This window comes from Liolophura sinensis, chromosome 6 (assembly GCF_032854445.1).
Source record: "Liolophura sinensis isolate JHLJ2023 chromosome 6, CUHK_Ljap_v2, whole genome shotgun sequence".
Taxonomy (NCBI): domain Eukaryota; kingdom Metazoa; phylum Mollusca; class Polyplacophora; order Chitonida; family Chitonidae; genus Liolophura; species Liolophura sinensis.
Window position 1 is genome coordinate 4,642,962 of NC_088300.1, and position 18,263 is coordinate 4,661,224.

Below are 18,263 nucleotides of genomic sequence, written 5' to 3' on the forward strand. Positions count from 1 at the left end.
CATGATGCTTTTTAAACAGTTAATCAAGGCACTTAAAAGCAAGCAAGCTCCAGAATTTAAGGTTAAATCTATAAAAATGCATTTTTTTATTTTTCTTCCTTTTAAAAAAAAACTTGAACACACAAAATGCACTGATGAAGTCTGCAGGAAAAGATTCACGTCTTTCAAGGATTACCAAACGTATTAGTTTAATTCTTACATTAACTACTTTTAACTTGTAAAACTGCAGGACTTGAGTGCCTTACTAACCCAACCTTGAGTCACAGTTCCAAATACATTTCATGAAAGACCACAGATAAGAACCATACACATATCTTTCACCCATGCACACCCACCCACATGTATGAGCCTTTCCCAGGTGCAGTATATATACGTATACATAGTCCCCACCAATGAGACACATATACAGCTCCCAAATTTGAACAACACAGTATACAGTTCCTACCTATGAACCACACAGTACAAAGTTCACCCCTTTGAACCACACAGTATTCAGTACACATCCACGAGCCATATAAACAGATCCCATCTCTGAACCAAACAGTATACTGGTCCCACCTGTGGACCACACCTTACACGCCTCTCACCCCTGAACCATGCAATACACAGCTTTCATCCACACATGTATGAACCATGCTGTATACAGCTCCCGCCCTTGAGCACATCACATAAGACAGCTCCCATCTCCCAACTACACAGTACACAAGTCCCACATGTGAACAACCCCCTTTACACCTCCCACCAGTGAACCCCTCTGTACACCCCCCACCTATGAACCACGAAGTATACAGCTCCCACCTATGAACCATGCAGTATACAGCTCACACCCACGAGCCACGCAGTATACAGCTCCCATCCATGAGCCCACCACATAATACAGCTCACGTCTTTCAGCCATGCAGTACACTGGTCCCACCTTTGAACCATGTCCTTTACACCTCCCACCAGTGAACCATACTCTATACACCTCCCATGTATGAACCACATTGTATACACCTCCCACCCATGAACCTGTCACATAAGACAGCTTCCATCTTTGATTTAAATTTGATTGGTGTTTTTCAAGAATATTTCACTTGCACGATGGTGGCCAGCATTATGATGGGAGGAACCAGACGGAGCCCAGGGGAAACACACAACCATCTGCAGACCTACTCAAGTACTGCCAGAGAGGACTTGAACTCACAGCGACTGCATTGGTGAGAGGCTCCTGGGTCATAGTGCCGTGCTGGCGTGCTAAACCCCTCGTCCACGGAGACCCCCTCAATATTTGAGCCACATAGTACATACATGTACATGTAGTACCATACGTTTACAGATCCCACCTATACCATGCAGTATACAGTTCCAACTTGTGAATAAATGAAGTTTAACAGCACACTGACAAAGTTTACATCATGTCATGGATGGCTTCAACCTATGAACAACATGATAGAGAAAGCGACAATAACTCTCGGGGACAGAACTCCCATCCAACAGGAGTCCACATGAACAGGTCCACATATTCATCAAGAGTGAGTGAGTGAGTGAGTGCTTGAGGTTTAATGTCGTACTTAACTATTTTTCAGTCATATGACAGGGAATTCATCAAGACGAATGTACTGATGATCTGGACATTCTGTAATGGGTTGATTAGTTACCAGATAACAACTGCCTTCCACTCATTATCTCTAAAGCCTTAGCATTTTTATACAGACATAAGTGGATGACATAAAATGATCAGCATTAAACATAAAAAGCTAATCACCAACACTTACTACGAAAGTGATCAACTATTAGGGACATTGTGAATGACTGGTCAGTCAAATTATCTGACTCTCAACAAGAACACACAAATTTTCTACGGACTTATTAAAAATAAGTTTGTCCACATCTGATCGAAAGATTAGTTCTATTTTCTAAGCCAAGAATGGATCCAACATAAGATGGATACAATGGTACAGGATGTCACGCTGCTAAACAACAGTTCTAATCGCAGACACAGTACACTTACTTGAGGGAAACTCATAGATAACATACATGTACATGTATGGCTCGTGCACATTAAAACCTGAAATTTTATATACGAAGTATGTTAACTAATGTATTGGGATGGGATCTTCTCGGATAAGTAATTATTTTAGTACTCTGATAGCCAAACTGAGCATTACTGAGTGTGGGATCCTGGTCACACACTAGCAGAGCTATGTGTAGTATATATAGCAGATAAGCTGGCAAAACACTCACAAAACAGAACAACAAATTCAAGGTATTGACATAGTGTCAATAAAAATGCCCGCGTCACATCATGCTTACTGCTTGACTACTTCCATAGTTACATGCAGTAAAGATATCAGACTTGTACCACATGTATTCTTTACATTTTGCTGTTACGAGACCTGCACACGAGTCAAAAAAATTGTACCACACTGAGATTCTCTCTGGACAATTGCCAGTCAGCGCAGAGGGAATTTGTATCAAGGGAAGAATCAAAGGGGAGAATTCCTAGTAGAAGGCGGGAAGTTTCATAATAAATACATGTATGGAGTATAAATGCATGCAATTTGCAAACCAAGATCAAGAAAAGAAACTATTATGTACGTTAGTCTTACCTGAATACCTGTACATACAGAGGCCAATAAATACACTATATATATAAGTAATAGGGTAAACAGGTGGGTAAATAAATAAACAGGCACCAATGAAGATATGGGCAGGGAAGTCATTTCTATGTGTGATTCAAAGATGTACCAAATGCCAGTTAACACCTACATGTATATGTGAATACACTGCATACGGATAAATAACTTAGTATGCATAATACTGCAGATTTCCAAGAGGAATCATGACGACAAATATCAATCTGGAATATACCCTTTTCATACAAAATATAGCATCCCATGAGTGTCCCTTCCTGTATACAGTGTACTAGCTGGTACAAAAGCTATTATAGGAAAGTAACACCAACTGAACCAGAGCAAAGAATAGCTTATATTTATACAATATGTTGTATTCAATGGTGCTTATTCCAAAACTTAACCCAATTGTACAAAAGTAGCAATAAAATGGAACCTAGCAAATAATTCTGAAGAATTTGAAGGTTGCAGGAGGAGAGCTTGAGGTTAGAGCCAATCATGCCTGGTGTTATAACTGTAGTCACCTGAGACGATTCGCCGTGACTGGACGACTGTGGGGGACACCAGCGGCAACTCCTCACTGACCTCATCGGGGGCAGCATAACTGAAACCTCGGCAAATCTTCTCACATTCTACTTTAGAGCTAAAGGCATTCCCTCCCACCGAGCAATGTCCGAAGGTGAATTCTCGGCAGTTGCCCCTCTCTAAGTCATAGAACCAGCGGACTACACCACTCTTACAAATACGCCGGTCTGGGGCCACACCACATGTTTCTAGTGATTCAAAAGAATGAATCTCCTGTGTCATAATCCTTGTGTAGCATTGATGTTCAGCATGACAATGATAGTGAGGATAACATAACTTCGCCTAAATGGCATCACACATAGGCAACCAAGAATGATCATTTCTTTTAGCATTGAAGCATTAAAATGCTCAAAAGTGATTCTGTTGCCACATACGCCTCTCCCTCATTATAACACGCTTCATTACAACACATGATTCAATATAACACAGCCATAAATACGTCCCAAAAATTCTTCAAAAATGTAGTTGTGTACAACATATCGGTCCATACGCTTTCAGTGTACACACTGGTCCATACACTTTCAGTGTACACATTGGTACATACACTTTCATGTGTACACATTGGTACATACACTTTCAATGAAAAAAATGCTTAGCACTCAGAGGCTTGGTTATCATGTAAGTGTTAAAATAACATCCATCACAGCACCATTTCTGTATTACAGACATATATGTCAAAGACTATACGTGGATAACCTTCATAGAACATACCCAAGTTAATCATTACACAAGGTAGGCAGACTTGTCAGCCAACAACGGCGAATCAATGAGGGAGAGTTGTATATGTAATTCAGGTTATTATACTTCAGTACATGATCATGATGTGCAACTGTTATAATCACATTCTGGTACGTAACTAGACATGATAATTCAAAGGCAAGCAGCTGTCCAAGATCTGACTAAATCGAATCATATCTAGCTGATGATGGGACAGCAAGAAAAGAAGCCCATACTGTAGCCATGATATTCACCTGTTCTGGGATCTTTATTTGCACTTGCCCTCCTGCTGTTGGCGTTCGCCTGTGTTCTAAATCCTCGACACTCACGGTTACAGTCTGTCTCGGAGCTGTACAGGTTTTCAGGGTTGCCAGCACAGCCACCGTACCAAAACTGCTCGCAAATACCCTTCTTCTGGTCATAGAACCACCGAAGGAGTGGCTTACCACAGATCCGCCCGTCAGGCTTCCCCCCACACTTCACACTACGGTCTAAGCAGGAAACAGTAACAGTACAATACCACTTTGTCCCACCCATCACCACAAGTCTAGAATGTGTTTTTATAAGTCAGCACAGTGGTCAATTATGCATAAAAATTTTTTAGTTCAAACATAATACATAGCACCAAATTACATTGTGCTTTATCATTAGAGGTATTTTGTAACATTTTGCCAAACCAAATTGACTTGAAAATATTCTTACTTTTACAAGCTCTTTTGCATTTAGGTAAAGTATTACTTAACTATTTAAAGCCATATAGCTAGACATGCAGTTTAGCTGTTTTTGCTCAGCAATGCAAAATTCAAATCTATCGTCAAAATGACAAGAAATTTGAGCCACACCAACAGCACACGCAAGAAAACAAACCACCAGCATCGTTTTCAATATTGCTACATACATGTGTCACTGGCATTATTAAAGTCAGAACATAAAATGAGCTTTTTAATAAGCTTGCTTAGTTCTGTCTGAATTTTTTAATACACACAGAATGCCAGTATCTATATAACACTGTATCAAAATGATGTCCTAAAAAACATGGATGAAACATCAAAGAGCAAGCAAGGCAGAAATATGCTAGCATCAGACAGGTAAAATAGCAGGCTGAATCTATGTACAAAGCATCAAAATCATTATTCCTAGGTATGTTTACACTATCACACTTCAAGTACACTGTCGTTTTTGAAGTCTCAGTAAAACGGAAATCTGATATTCAGAATAAGTTCCCTTCCTAAAGAGTCTGTGTTCACAGTTTCAGTTTCTTGGGCTACATAACCAAATTAGCCAATCATATTTTGTCCTGGGTAATTACACATGTTATGATAGGCTCATGTTAAACATTATGTATTCAGAAAAATAAATAAAGACTGCTAGATTAGATGTTAATCTTCAAATATTTGGTTCTATTAATAAATATGGAATAACTCAACTTGCATGCTACTAAAGCTAAATACATATACACAGGTAAAGCAAATGCATTTTTTGCTGTATTTTTCATGATAAAACGAGACTTCAAAATCCACATTCTTTGACATGAGCTTATTATAAAGTTACAACATTTGGACTATGAATGTCATCCCAAAGTATTAAGAAAAATCAACACTGATAAGTATTTTGTATCACAAGTTTTAACATATTTAACACAAAGTGAAGCCCCAGGTTTGTGTTTGCGAATGTTGCTTAATTGTTATATACTACCAACAATATCAACTTTTTAATCCCAATATCCAAAAACAGTTACATAAATCTTTTAAAGTAAAAAACAAATTAGGTGTTGTTCCTACTGCGTATTAAGAAGCCTTGGCAGAGTGTTGCGAGCGGCCTTGAAGCGGCCCCCAAGCCTAAGAAAGCCAGCCAAATCTACCTGATGTAGTGTTATCTTTCTTCTTGGACTTTCGGTTCTTTCTCCTGCGTCGGCCTCGGCGCGGGGAATCAGACTGATGAGTACATTTCCTCTGACATTCTTCCTCAGAGTCAAATCGATTGGCTAATGTTGCTGGGGAACATCCACCCCACAAAAAAGTAACGCATTTTTTCTGACTGCCATCAAAATGCCATTTGGTTGTTCTCTGTGCACAAGTGCTGAGGTCGAGCGGTAGACTGCACTGCCCATTAACTAGATGCAGAAGGAGAGGTGATGTAACTATCCAACGCAGCACAAGATAATAATCCATTGCATAATACTGAGCATGTCATTTTTAACACAACAACATTACAAATACCAATAATACACACACACGCACATGAATGCCATGAATCCAGACATTCTGTCACAATCAACATCTTTTGAAAAGGTGAGGAAAACTTTTCAATCAAGCCTTGATTGTGGGAAAAACTTCTGAAATTAAATCAAGACCTGGAAAATGTAAATTACATGCTCCAAACATTAACTCAATATCAGACAGTTTCCAGGCTTACCTTTAGATGCAGACTTGGTGGAAGACACATCTGTGAACAAATAAAAAAAATATATAGTTTTTGTATTCAAAGGGTTATGAAGGACTCAACAACATGATTTGAAGGGATTTTCAATGAAATACTTTGCTTCTTGCTTTCCTGGAGTGTCAAACTGTGGTACATTTGTCCTCCTTCAACATTTGTTAATGTTTTCACTTTCTGAGTAAAACACAAATCTCAGTTTTAAATCACATCTTAATTTTTGCTTCAGAAAAAATGGCTCTGTGTAACCAGCCAGAAATTCCGATCTATTTCACATCCTTCTTTCCCTACACTGAAATCATTAATATGATAAAAATTCTGATCTTATCACAAACTTATAATGAACATGTGAGCCGACACATTGATGTGCTCAAAATCAACTAAATGGACTGCAATTTCAAACCACAAAAATGACCCACAAATGGTTAGTTATATTCTACTACTTAGCCCATACTGGATGGGCCATCTAACAGTATGTCCCAGAAGATGACCAGCCTTTCAGCTTGCGTGTTCAAATCTAGTATGTCTACAACTTCCAGTTCGGATATCTGCTAGAGTCACAGCTTAAATGGTTTAGCTCAGGGCTAGTGTTTTTAATTTTCAGCATTATAATATAAATATATTGATATTTTTTAACGCAACATAAAACACCAAACGAAGTTATACATATACATTATAGTAGATAACATTGTGTGATTTACATCACATTTCTGTACTACAGTTTGTACAGCAGAGTGGTTAGTTGGTGAAAAATGCTATGATATTACAGCTGATTACCTGTACTCACATAACAAATCTAACGACACACTTACATTGTTTGTGACAGGTGCTTTGACACTCCTGCCGGGAGTCAAACACGTTAGCATCCTCCAGATCACAACCTCCATACCAGAACTCTTCACATTTCTCTTCCTTGCTGTTGAAATACCATTTACTCTCCCAGTCATCACAAAAGCGTTCTTCCTTAGCCATCAGGCAAACAGCTGTAACAAGGACAAGAATAAAATGTTAAAGGGAGATATTTTAGATACATTAATCACTGGCATTTAAATTAATAGGAATAGTAGGCAACTTGGAGGAGTGAAGTGACAAAACAAGTCTAGTAACCAACAAATAACAACAAAAGTATTCTGATCAACTAGAGTGTTTTAACAAAGAACGTACCAAAACTTTACACTGGACCTTGTGCTATCCCTTCCACCAACTACGTCAGAAAAAGGGGTAATAAATATTACACTGAACCTGGGTATCCAACTTTTCCTCCAGAGGGGTCTACCTTCTGCTCCTGAAATGTGCCCCCAGGAACACACTGTTGTACGCACTCCTTGAGGGTTCCAAAGTTGTTTGCATTACCCTTACAGCCTCCATACGCAAAGGTGAGACACTCGCCCCGGATGACATCATAGTACCAACGCCTTTCACCATCTGAGCAGGGTCCAGGGTCACTGGGCAGCTGACAGAGAGGCAGACCTACAGCAGATGACAAAGTCTTATACTGGGCACCATGGTGACACTTCATCAGAAAATGGTCACACACTGAACAAGAGGACCAAGGTGAGAGTATTGTGTCAAACACCAAGAGACATAAACAGGTAGGCACAAAGCTGCTAACTGTTTTCATAACATACATAAGTATCAGCATAAAACCAGCCAAACTAAATCCACCCAAAAATATGGTGTATACACTGAACAACATTTGACAGCAAAAAAAATATTCAGATCCGACAGATTGTTTTCAACTGGCACTGCAGTTTATTATTAAACAGGTGATGAATGGTTTCTGCTAAAAATGCTATGAAAATAACTAGACTGGGTTGTTTTGCCATCACATGAAAAATGGTTTCCCACAGGTTGATTATGCACATACCTGATATAGCGGTAGTCTTGGGCTGGGAGAAGCTCTGGTATTTACATGTGGAGGCACAAGCTTCCTGTGTGTCAAAGTGGTTGCCATTCTCAGAGCAGCCCCCAAACCAAAACCTTACACAGTTGCCTTTCTCAGCATCATAGTACCATTTTGTCACAGCTTCCTTACATTGTCGCTCATCTTTGGGCAAACTGCACACATCTGTTGTATGAGGAATTAATAAACGTAATGGACTATGGTTATCTCAAAACAGATCCACAACACTCAACATGTAACATATTAATGTGACCTGCTTATATCTAATTAAATTGTACAATAAACAGACTAAAACTGTTTCTGTTATGTCAAACAAAACATGACAAATTGGTCACATTGTTCAATATTTAACGGCATGTTAAGAAAAAGAAAATCTACCTTTTCTGAACATAAGAAGTATCTTGAAGGTACATGTACGACATTATACTACAGCTCTCTCTTGCTGTGCAGGACAAATTATACAACCGAGTTTGGAAGTGGTCCAAACATACAGGGACTTTCCAATATATATACATTACAATTCATGATTATATATGGAAGCTGGCAGTTGCTCATTTTCATTAAAGTGAAAGACAGCACCTGACTAATGTTTATGTCCACTTGAAGACTACCATTCAAAGTATCTTAAACAGTCATTAAATATTTGTTGAGAATTTTTTGGTCTAAGCAGTAGCCTATGGCAGATAAAAGTTGAAAATTTTGAAGGCCCAAGTGACAAACAGCTTTCTCAGAAATTGGACATACTGTATACAAGGATAATCCTTCCACTGCTTAAACTGTTGATACATTAGACCTACTATGTAATTTACAAAGAACTCTAGTCACCCTGTTTAAATAGATTGAAGATGCACGGCCAGGGTATTCCTGATTCTGTTTGTTGTTTCCGGAGGGTTTGCTGGTGATTTTGAGCCCTATTAAATGTTTACAAAATTACAATAAGATTGTTGTACAACTAGATTCATGCCAAACTCTGAAACAAAGGGAAATAATTCTAGGCATCACTGGGGCTGCATGATCCAGGCAATCGCCTGTCGCTTGATCTTAGGCTTCAATTTTGTAACGGTGGCAGTGCTGACCTAGTTAACACCGACGTTATAGAAAGCACCTGATCACAGCATTTCAATAGTTTTCCTGTATTTTCTTAAAGAAAACAGAAATAGACATCCCTTGTATGTGAGAAAGACATAGGAGTAAAATTTAAATTCTTCAGTTCTAATAAATTCAGAGAAAAAATTCATATCATGGCATTTAATTAATTTTAAGTGTCGTCCGGTGAGATGTTGTCTTCTCATTTACACAAACCTTCAACATCCCTAATGAATTTAGCAGTGTCTCTGATATTTCGATTTGGAAAGGGCTGACTAAACGTTAACATTATCTACAAAAAATGCATTTGTATAATTTGAATAGCGTGTCCAAGTAGGCCTGGGGTCTACTGGGGAGATGAATGCAGTTTGGGCTGAGAAGGTATCCTGCTGTCTGACATAATCTGTGATACCATCGCTGAATATTACTACTCAACTCAGCTTGTATATCAACCAATTTTACATCTGTCGTGATCCGAAAATAATACAGACCTGTCCCACAACTAACACTGTGTGAAATTGCTCTTTGGCTAATTAAATAACTAAATCATTGTAAATGATCTCAAAATGATGTCTTATCCACTAGTTTGGTGTTATCATATGTCACTTCATGGAGTGAATGGGTAAAGGCTACCTCACAGCTTATGCTGCCCAATGATAGCAACATGTTTGATTGGATAAGTTTCTCAAGATGTTGCCTCGATTCACACCAGACATTTGTGCAGCATTGCCATCTTGTTCTACATCTTATTCGCTAAAATTTTATTAAAATAACGAAGCATGATACTTTTTAGAAAGCTTGAGTTTCCTGCTTTTGATTGAAATATGTATTAGCCAGGTGCTGTTTTGTCCTTTAATATTTACATTTATAGTTTACCTCGTGAACACTTGTGTCCACGCTGAATAAACAAGGGACAATGTGCAGCACATCTCTTAGTACTGTTAACAGGAGTAACACATAACATATTGTATAAAGCCCCAATTCACACATATGACTTGACCACTTGACCAAATGTACACAGGTATATGTTGACCACCAATAATTCAATAATATGTATTTATTGATTGGTGTTTTACACCATAAGAATATTTCACTTATACGAAGGCGGCCAGCTTTATGCTGGGAGGAAACCGGGCAACATAAAGCCCAGAGCCTGGGGTAAACCCACGACCATCCACAGGTTTCTGGCAAACCTTCCCACATATGGCCAGGGAGCAAGCCAGTGTAAGCTGGACTTGAACTCACATTGACAACATTGGTGAGAGGCTAGCTTGTCAATGTGCCGTGCTGGTGTGCTAACCCCTTCAGTAAACCTATAACAAGTCTTTAAGTTAGTGTAAGGTTTACATGTGTATACTACATGAAATACTATACTAATATATACATACATTAAAGATACATGATGTATTTTCTACAATAAGTGCTAATGTTAGTAATTTTTACATTTGCTGTTAATACAAAACTGTTAATAGTAATAAACACTAAGCAACACAAATTTATGATTATGCCAATGAAGAAAGACTTTAATTATTACAATTTTGAAAAACATTAAAATTATGTCCACCTGTTCTTCATTGCACGATAACCTTACCCCTGTCAGAGAGTTCCGAGAGTCTGGCATTCATCAGAGATCTGCAGTTCATTTCACAGGCCAGTTTACTCTCAAATCGATTCCTGTTTCCAAGACAGCCCCCATAATGGAACTTTTTACAGGCCTTTATCTTTTGATCAAAGTACCACCGCACCAGCCTTGCTCGGCATTTTCCTTTCTTCTTAGGCTCAAGACAAACATCTTTTTTAAGATACAAAAACCTCTAGTTAGATGACTTTGGCAAAACTGTTGTGGAACATGACTGTTTTTTATTCAAAGAAGATGCTGAATATGAAAGATATAAAAGTGTAGATATCAACTAGTCACTATGTATCCAGGAAACAAGAGAAACCAATTCATTCCAAATAAATTGAGACACAGCTGACATCAAGGAGAAACTCGACCTACAAATCCTATCTCAATACAAGAATTAAATCCTAGGCTTAAAACATTAATTGCGTTGCAGTGTTCAACAGGAATTTCCAAACATTTACATCTTTCAATATTAATATGCCTGGTAGGTGTAACGCCTAACAAATACTATAAAATTCTATGCTCCACCTAAACATACAGGATTATCATGGTATTGCAGAATTAAAATACACATGGTACTGTATGTGATCAGTTATATACGGTTACAGGATACTGTATGTGATCAGTTATATACGGTTACAGGATACTGTATGTGATCAGTTATATACGGTTACATGATACTGTATGTGATCAGTTATATACAGTTACATGTTCTTGGTATAATTTATAATGTTTATCCGCTATAAAGGTTATGTACATATACAACAATATAGCTACAGCCTGCACTTGTTAATTTCAATAGTGTCCTACATACATATACATATAGACCACTTGTTAAAAACTAAAAAAAAGGGTTAAAATGTAGAAAAAAGAACATGATGCATTTTGCAACTACATGACTACTAGACTACTGTAGTTCATCAACCCTTTCAATCAGATGAGCAGTACTTGAGGTGCGAATGCTTGAGGAAAGGTTGACAAAACAGGGTAAGGTGCTTTGGAGAAATCGGATCATAAATGTTGAATACCACACGGTACATGGTTGATGATTCTTATTGCAATAATTAGCACCCAGTGTCTTCACACTAATTGTTAATTCCATGACAATACTATAAGAAACTCAGAGCAAACTAATTTTAAAATCCCCTTTTGTGCTCCCATACATTGCCAGGGAAAATTGCTTTAGTCCAGGGTCCAGAAAATGGCGAAACTATGCTTGAGTCCATGTTACGTTTCAAGGGTCACCACATTTCACATAAAATTCTCCAAACCTGCGGAACTGTATGCTATTCCCAAAGGCTACAATACTTCATTATATACATGTATACATGGCGAGACGTGTTTTAATTTTCTACCCTTCATTCAATACCCAGAAATCGGCTGTTCACTTTTAACTCTGGGTAAGGTCTACAGTAAAATTTGTAATAGAGCTTTCTGGGCAACCTGCCAAAACTTCCGTGTTATGGGCAAAAGCCCGGTGAATTACATTTGCAGTCTTCTGGACAATTTTTATCTCATTGTGTGGCTTATACAAGGTAATTCATTAATATCTTGGTTTTGTGCCCAACTCACAACTATCACTACAGTGACATTTTACATGGGAAGCTATTGTGTCAGTGCAGTGCATGCACATTCATGTTTAACTTTTTGTGGTACGGCACATCAACTCACTGTCATGCCCTCAATTTCTTGTCATTTTAAAAGCACTTGATACTTAATACTTCCACTTCACTGTAAAACAAGCTTTCAAAACAACATCGTTGTCCACCTGTAGTTTAGAATGCTCAAGTGAGGTTGTGTCATACTTTAGATGATGTCAATTTCACAAGAATGATATACCCCCAAGAGATTAATTGTGTAGCGTCATGTTATGAGTAGCTCAAAACAGACTTATTTCCAAGTTTAAGTGAGCTTTTCTGAAGAATTATCAAAAAGAAAAAGTTGTGCAAATGATCCAAATATTAATGGGGCTTGTAATGTAAGTACTGTGCATCACATATGCAGCAAACTTTGTTGGTAGGGTACCTTAACACTGACACAATGTGATAATCTACTAAAACAAATTATAATGCCTACGTCTAAAGCTTGGTGAAGGCAGTATGCTGCTCAAGTAACTGGAGGATTCCTGCATGTGTTAGCAATGAGAGCAAGGGAAAAACCAGACTACATGTACTTTCATTCACTCCAAGCATGTGCATCTTAGTTCCGGTGCCATGTTTGTCTAAGCATCGGTCGAAGCGAGAAAGTAATCACCCACCCCAATAATGCGCCACAGTGTTTCGCAGGGTGATTGAAAGGGTTAATGAATGAGGACATATATACAAAACAGTGAATGCTAATAAATCCCATGGTTATACGAAAACATACCTGCATTAAGGGGACAACCCTCCTGATGTGGCCCTTTGGCTGTAGTCTTCCCATCAGAGCAGCAGCCATGCTTACTCTCATAACAGGACCTGTGGCCTGCCTTATGAGGACAGCCTTCTCGGTTGGGTCCTACAGCGTGTATATGTACAAGTCACAGCCTTTAAGCAGGCAAAGTTCCCAGGAAAACAGCAAGAATGCTTATGTTTACCAAAAAGTAAATATAGTCTTGCTGGACAGATCACAGAATAAAAAGTACAATGAATTGGGGACAGTCTTATATTACTTAATTTTTTTAGAATAGTAAACTATTTAAACAGTCAAATACACATCTCACAGTTCTTACCCTTAGCTGGCAACACTCCATCTTCACAACATCCAAACTCAGAGCCCTTTGAGATCAAAGCAAAAAAGAATGAGTGAATCATTTATCTTATCTTTATAGTTTTGCGAACTGAAAATCAATTCATGGGATTTTAATTCAAAGCTACGTCCACTTCCAATCAAGTATCAGTAACAAACACAGTGTACTTAATAAAACAAATAGTATGCACACAATAAAATTAACTACAAAGAACACTGCTGTCTATAAGGATAATCAGAAGACAAGTGTGGTGTTCAGTAAGCAATGTTTACCTGACAAGGATGTGATCTGATGTCTGTTAATGGCTGAGAGCAGCCCTCGTCATCAGGGCCAGAGGCAGAGGTCTTACCATCAGGACAACATCCATGCACACTGATGAGACAGCTGAATAATTCACAGAAAAAAACTATCTGTAACAAGTTTTAATTTATTGCAGTACGGCTCAAGCCATGCTGTAAGCCCTCTGGGAGAAAGCCAATACCATGCCACTAGAAGCTTGCCACTTGCCTGCCAGTATCACATCCGCAATCAGCTAGTAGCATACCCTAGTAAGATGAAGCAAGTACGCCACTAGTCTGCATGTCAGTAGTCGGCTACTAGCATACCACCAACAGCATGCCACTAGTCAGCCAGAAACATACCAATAATCTGCAGGTTATGTCAGTTGTATGCCAGTAGTCTGCACGTAGCTTGACACAAGTAGCATGTCACTAGACTGCATGTTGGTTGTCAGTTAGTAGCATACCACCTGTAGCATGCCACTAACCTACCAAAAGCATGCCACTACCCTGTTTGTGGAAGGTCACATAAAATGTGCGAGTGGTGAGCTAGCTTCATACCATTGACAACATTTGACCTGATCAGTACTGTACAGTTCCTCCAATTTCACTGCTAAACCAAAGGTAAATATATTTTCAAGAATTTTTCCCTATCACTTTTCGAGGTGAAGAAAACTGGGATAGTAAGAAATCCTTTGGCAAGATATCTCAGATAACATTTCCCATGTGTAGCCTGCTGTATCAATGGAAAACATGTGATCAATGTGAATCTGCGCAAACATCCCCCAAAATGCCAGAATGCAATCTGTCACTAAGGTCCCACTAATTATGACAGCTAAGAAATCAGTCAATTCCATGCCCAAGGACAAGACTGATTTATTTAGTTACTTATTACATTGGCATCTTTCACTTAAATGATGACCGCCAGCAATATAGTGGGAGGAAACCGGAAACGCCCCAGTGAAACACACAACCATCTGAAAGTTGCTGGTAGACCTTCCCATGTACAACCACAACGATGACAGCACATTTTTGAACTTTGTGTTTTGGATTTATGCACCTAATCAAGTCCTGCTCCCCAAAAAGTAAATGAATACAATGTTTTCTAAGGTGTTTAGTCTCACCTTGAGTCACAAGGCTGAGTGTTACACTTCTGTTTATGAGCTGGTTTAGAAAGCATCTGACAGAAATGACGGTTCACCACTTTATTACTACCCATTTGGAGGCATTTCACATGCCTGGTTTGGTGACCTGTAAACAAGAGAAATCATAGAGATATTAGAAATAAAGCTTAATTGTCAAAAATACCTGTGAAAATTAGTCAATCAACACACGGCTCTACACAAGTCAGAGTAAACTAAAAGTTAATGAAATTATTATAATATATTTCCTTTAATTCGATTAAAGTACATTCTGGTACATGTGCAAGCATTGTGGCAAATTCACATAAGCCTCACCAGGGTGGAAAGGCAAATTCAAAACCATAATTATTTCTATGGAGAGGTGCAATATGTAACTTGTTTCAAATGTCATGGAATACTGTAAAACATCCATACCAGTTATCCCTGGGTTCAAATTGTCTGGAGATACCAGATCAGACTACACACTAACTTCAATACATTTCTAATTTCTCACTCACAAGAGCCACGCCTCAAATAGCGCATAGCACACTTCCTACAACTAACGTGGTGTCCCAATTCTCACTAATGTTTGTCACATTTCTTACAAAATGTGTCCAAATTGTCACTAACATATCACATTTCTACAAAGGGATGTCACATTTCTTACAAAAGGAAATCCAAATTCTCAAAAACATTTGTCACATTTCTTACAAAAAGTATCCCAATTCTCACTAATGTTTGTCACATTTCTTACAAAATGTGTCCAAATTGTCACTAACATGTCACATTTCTACAAAGGTATGTCACATTTCCTACAAAAGGAAATCCAAATTCTCAAAAACATTTTTCACTTTTCTTACACAGAAGTATCTTAAATCTCACTAACATTTGTCCCGTTTCTTACAAAGGAGTGTAATAATTCCCACTAACATCTGTCAAATTTCTCATAAAGGCACCAACTTTGACAAACATGTCACATTTCTCACAAAGCCAGGGTATCAATATTCTCACAAACCTGTGTCACATTTTTGGGTGCACTTTGTCCACGGCCCTGATATCCAAGTGTAATGGTCATCCTCTGACTTGATCACATTATTGCCCATCCCTGGGACAGTGTCCTTGGCCACAATCTCCAGGTACTTGGACTCCTTCATGGGTGTGTCCTTTAGGGGGATAAGGTCTGCATCCAGGGGCAGGGAGTACTCATACTCCACCTTGACATCAGGGTCAGGGTCCTGGTACAGCAGCTACAGATGCAAACAGGGATAGGCAGAGTCAGTACTGATCGTACACTATCATGAAGATTTATTATATCAGTCAGTATCAAAATGCTGAATGACTGTCGGTGTTTAACGTCATACAAGAATATTTCATCTATCTAGGGTTATGTCCATAGGTTAAGGAAACCGAGCAGAGAATAAAAAAAAAACAGTGCCTTTTACCATGTACTATATGGTAAACCCCAAATTTAGCACCTAACTTCACATATACATGTACATGCCATAAAGTATATGTAGTTACAAGGGGATGTATACATGTACGTGCCATAAAGTATATGTAGTTACAAGGGGATGTATACATGTACATGCCATAAAGTATATGTAGTTACAAGGGGATGTATACATGTACATGCCATAAAGTATATGTAGTTACAAGGGGATGTATACATGTACATGCCATAAAGTATATGTAGTTACAAGGGGATGTATACATGTACATGCCATAAAGTATATGTAGTTACTAGGGGATGTATACATGTACATGCCATAAAGTATATGTAGTTACAAGGGGATGTATACATGTACTTTAAATCTTTCTTCTCTGTGCCTTCCATTTACACATCTTTTCTTACACATATTTTGAGAGTTTACAGGAATAAAATTCTACTTTGTGAAATCCAGCCAAAATGAAACATAACTTATATACTAATGTGCACAAATGGCAGCACTGGCTTTTTTTTGTATTTCCAAAAAGGTTAGGGAATCAGGGCATGTCCTTACTGTGACCATAATTCGCTCGTGGGTGGGTCCTTTTGAGGTCAAAGTTTCTGCCTCATCAGAAGCATTAGTGGGATGATGATACACAAAGACTGTTCCCGCCAGCTTCACATCCATTGATTTCACGATATTCCAGTCTCCATTCAGGAAGTACTTTCCCTTCTTGTTTCTAAGAGCTTTGTAAAATAAAATGGTACTTTCAGTAAGAGTATATCACTGTAATTGACATCAAACGCTTAATATAGATTTATTAAATACAAATGAAATTCAAACTTAAACATACTGCATGACATTTAATGTATTGAGAACTCATGTATTTATGACTTTGTAATGGTACGTGGGAAGGCCTAACAGCAACCTGCCGATAGTCGTGGGTTTCCTCCAGGCTCTGCCCAGTTTCCTTCCACCATCATGCTGGCCGCCATCATATAAATAAAATATTCTGGAGCACAGTGTAAAACACCAATCAAATAAATAATAAATAAATACTTCGTAATGCAAAGCCAGGGTCAGACCATTTTAACATTCACTTAAACCAGTTTTTTCACTAAAAAACTTACCTAAGTAATGTCTCCCTGGATGTCTCTCAATAACAATAATATTGGTGGCACCAACTGGGATTTCAAATATATCATTGTAGCCTAAAAAGTAGGTGATAAGAAAGAATAATAAAACTAAATATGCAGAAAATTCTATTAAGCTTTTTATAGTCATAGGTGACATTTTAATTAATATTTTAAATTTATAATTCAGTCTTATTAAATGTTACAAGTATAAAACAAAGGTACATTAAAAAAAAAAAAAGAAGATAATTCATAACTCTGATATCATTTGCCCCCTAAAATTTCAATAATACAATCCTATTCTCTGGGATGAAGTTGAAATTTATATTGAGCTTGAAGCGAAGTAACTGTTCTTGCTAGACTTACCTGTGAAGTGGTTGACCAAGGAATAAGTCCTTCTGATGGTATAACACGAGCCCCCGTCACCACCACACTTCCCACACTTATCCACGCGCTTCCCTGACAGGTGACCATCACACCCCACAATCTGTCAACACCAGTTATTCAGCAATATGTCAGATTACTAACAACACAGAATAGAGGGTTACCTCTTATTAAAGTTATCAACCTTCCAATTGTCTTTCTATACTTTATATAAGTATTTACCATT

General features: G+C 38.1%; 1 protein-coding gene across 1 annotated transcript in view; it reads right to left on the reverse strand.

The window, feature by feature from the left end:
• LOC135466184 (papilin-like) overlaps nucleotides 1-18,263 on the reverse strand; it is a 91,367-nt gene that overhangs the window by 65,814 nt on the left and 7,290 nt on the right. The window contains exons 5-20 of the mRNA XM_064743564.1: nucleotides 18,020-18,140; nucleotides 17,651-17,731; nucleotides 17,094-17,266; nucleotides 16,109-16,340; nucleotides 15,097-15,223; nucleotides 13,967-14,078; nucleotides 13,677-13,722; nucleotides 13,334-13,462; nucleotides 10,934-11,134; nucleotides 8,221-8,421; nucleotides 7,596-7,823; nucleotides 7,166-7,336; nucleotides 6,333-6,362; nucleotides 5,779-6,030; nucleotides 4,172-4,408; nucleotides 3,140-3,388 (exon numbers count right to left, since the gene is read on the reverse strand). Of these exons, the coding sequence (XP_064599634.1) occupies nucleotides 3,140-3,388; nucleotides 4,172-4,408; nucleotides 5,779-6,030; nucleotides 6,333-6,362; nucleotides 7,166-7,336; nucleotides 7,596-7,823; nucleotides 8,221-8,421; nucleotides 10,934-11,134; nucleotides 13,334-13,462; nucleotides 13,677-13,722; nucleotides 13,967-14,078; nucleotides 15,097-15,223; nucleotides 16,109-16,340; nucleotides 17,094-17,266; nucleotides 17,651-17,731; nucleotides 18,020-18,140 (2,590 nt within the window). The remainder of the gene's footprint in view (nucleotides 1-3,139; nucleotides 3,389-4,171; nucleotides 4,409-5,778; nucleotides 6,031-6,332; nucleotides 6,363-7,165; nucleotides 7,337-7,595; nucleotides 7,824-8,220; nucleotides 8,422-10,933; nucleotides 11,135-13,333; nucleotides 13,463-13,676; nucleotides 13,723-13,966; nucleotides 14,079-15,096; nucleotides 15,224-16,108; nucleotides 16,341-17,093; nucleotides 17,267-17,650; nucleotides 17,732-18,019; nucleotides 18,141-18,263) is intronic.